The sequence below is a fragment of the Desarmillaria tabescens genome (genome assembly GCF_030435595.1).
Source record: "Desarmillaria tabescens strain CCBAS 213 chromosome Unknown EV420scaffold_2, whole genome shotgun sequence".
NCBI lineage: Eukaryota > Fungi > Basidiomycota > Agaricomycetes > Agaricales > Physalacriaceae > Desarmillaria > Desarmillaria tabescens.
The window spans coordinates 467-3,217 of record NW_026848301.1 but is presented as its reverse complement, the minus strand read 5'-3'; the positions used below and the strand labels follow the sequence as shown (position 1 = coordinate 3,217).

Genomic DNA, 2,751 nt, shown 5'->3' with positions numbered 1-2,751 from the left:
AATGGAAAAGGCGATATTTCAAAGCAAACATGGTAACTATTGACAATTTCGAAACAGAACAATCGGTCTTCAAGACAATCGGACTTTGCTAGGTTCTGTTTCCTTTTCTGGCCATTGGCCATCGAGCTGGATGGCCCGTGAGAATATTTAGCCAAAAAAAAATTTAAGTTTGGGAAGGCAAATATCCGAGTACATAAGTAAACCAGGATCAAAGGCCCGTCCAAAGTTACTAAGGTGCTTCGGCATTATAGTTTTCCGTCTTGGAAACCCCTTCTTCGAGATGAGCGTGATGCGAGTAGAACGTGACATAAGAACCCAGGTGGTACTTATGAAACAGAAGAATTCAAAGAACATACGCACGACTTCATGGTAACGATGCCAATAGAATAAAGACTTCAGGATTTTCTTCCCTTATTTCGGGCAGAATTCCGGCCATATTTCGTTTTCCAAGAATCACCCCATCGTAAAAAAAACATAGTCCGACGCATTGTCAATCCCTTCCACTTGTGATGGTCCACACAATACCGTGGTGCACTGTTCTTTCTCCCCCTAATGTATCCGGTGTCAGTCCGGGAGTCTACGAGAACCAACTGTAAGTCATTCACTTTCTTAAGCGGAACCGTATTGAATGATCCAGAAGGGTGTGGATTCCGAATGGTACTACTGGCGCTAAGTGGCCAGTCACGGTTTACTGCAAAAGAAAGGATCAGGCATTGGTGTTGAACACACATTTGAATCCATTCCTGGTGTATCATGGCCAAGAGGACGATGTAACTTTCAGAGCGTCTTTGCATGAGTGGCAAGAACGGCCCACGATCACTGCAATGTTCGACAACGATGGGGCCACCTTCTGGGCCATCATATATGGTGCAAGGGCAGGCATCTTCTATCACTGGTGTGTCTTTTGATCTTTTTCAGAATCAAACTCACCATACTTTTGACATAGAGAACACGCTGTGGACCAAGTCGATCGGTCAAACCCAACATATCGCAGGGCCCACGGCTTCGATAAGATTGAAAATGCGCTAATCTGTCAAATGAGTGCGTGGTGCAACTGTGTATGGATGCGTAGATCAATACCCGGCCAACACAACGACTTCACCATTTCATGCTGGCAGTTGAGTTCCCCGCCCTACACCCACCATAGCTTCACCCACAGCATCTCCAGTGGGGACCCCTTCGAAGCAGAAAGGGAAGGCGCACATTCCCGACTCGTCACCAAGGAAAACTCGTAAGTAATTTATCAAGGATTTCCCTTCAACTTTACTTATTCAAATGAGATCATGGCAACTACCTCACTTCGAATGTGACCGTCAATAGCGTTGGCAATGGGGACATATTTTCATCTCCCAGTGAGTGTTGTTCTAAAAGTTACTCATACCCTCCCTGAATTCCGTAGCATCACACAGCTCACCAAGGACTCCAGTAAGCCTCGGCCAAGCGGGGCCCTCCAGGCCAAGATCCATGTCACCACTACATCTTCCCAAGTTACTTGCAAGATATCTGGAGGTATACCAGTACCCGAAGCGATACGTATCAAGACATCTTGAAGAGGCTGATACAAGGGATGACTTTATTGAAGCCGTGGAGGAGAGTATTCTGGAAGAGGCAGCTGGATTCATTTGGGACCTGTACTTTGGGTTGATGGACATAGCCTTTTGAGTCCTCATAGTTAGCCTTTACAAATATGTTTTTCCGAATTTATACATGCTCTTGTGTTCCCAAACAGGGGTGGTACATATTTCAACTCAAGTTTCCTACTTGAAGTGAGACGTAGCTAAGAAGTGCACAGTTTTTTTATGGAGGGAAGGGGGGGACTTTGGTGATGATGCAGAATTGAGAATATCCATCACGGATTTTAGCCCGGTGTTAGCATCTTTTGACATGAAAGACTGGAGAAAGAGATATATTTATTTCACTACTACGATTATCGCTAGGGGATATCGGCAGAAGAAATGTACTATGAGGCGGCAGAAGCACCGGTACGCAGAGGTCAAAGTCACCGGTCACGCAGATACGGTAGCCTGGGACTAATTTGTCTGGTTTGTCAGCGTGACCAGCATAGGCACCATGGCCTCGGGATTCCGGTCACTGGGGCGAAAGTCAAAGCCATCCAATGACCCTGACTGATGACTTCGGTGATGGTCGTGCGACCCGCATAACACTGGTTCAGAAGTCAAACAAGCACAGTCATGTCGAAAGCAAAGTGTCAAGACTGCAGAAACTAGGGCCAGTTGAGGTGCTGATGTAAGATCGTGCAATGCGTCGAGAAAGCATCAGGCGAGTCGATGTAACTTAGGCAGAGCACGAAAAACCCAAAAATGACATGGTAGTAGAAATCCTAGCTGTCCGAAAGGATAGGTAAACAAAGCTCAAATGAATGATGCCATTCACATCCATTACAATCAGTGCACCAGGAAGACCAAAATTCTTTGGCGAACCTGAATTTTGAGCATGAATGTAACATTTTACGAATTCGTTGGGGGTTCGGCTAACTTCCCATTTTGGAGGATGATGACCAGTGAACCTAACGAGTATGGACACAGTCAGTCTACACAGTAATCTGAAAGCGTACGTTAGTAGGTAGTGAAATAAAAAAGGCGTACTTCCTCAGCGTCAAGGGAACATAAAAGATAACTAAGGAAGGAGAAAGGTATGCAACGTATAAGTGGATATAACTGGAGCCACGGCCAAACACCGAGTTGACAAACAAGAGGTATAGGTGTACCGGTCGACAGAGGATCTAAATCC

At 45.6% G+C, this 2,751-nt stretch overlaps 1 protein-coding gene across 1 annotated transcript; it reads left to right on the top strand.

The window, feature by feature from the left end:
• Positions 1-509: 509 nt before the first annotated feature.
• EV420DRAFT_1473545 (uncharacterized protein) lies at positions 510-2,251 on the top strand (the record flags this gene model as incomplete). The annotated part of the gene is made up of 9 exons (XM_060469152.1): positions 510-592; positions 638-867; positions 949-1,041; positions 1,148-1,231; positions 1,281-1,352; positions 1,400-1,631; positions 1,730-1,766; positions 1,938-1,982; positions 2,066-2,251. 9 exons carry the CDS (start codon positions 510-512, stop codon positions 2,249-2,251), a joined length of 1,062 nt encoding a protein of 353 aa, XP_060337962.1.
• Between the last annotated feature and the right edge of the window lie 500 nt (positions 2,252-2,751).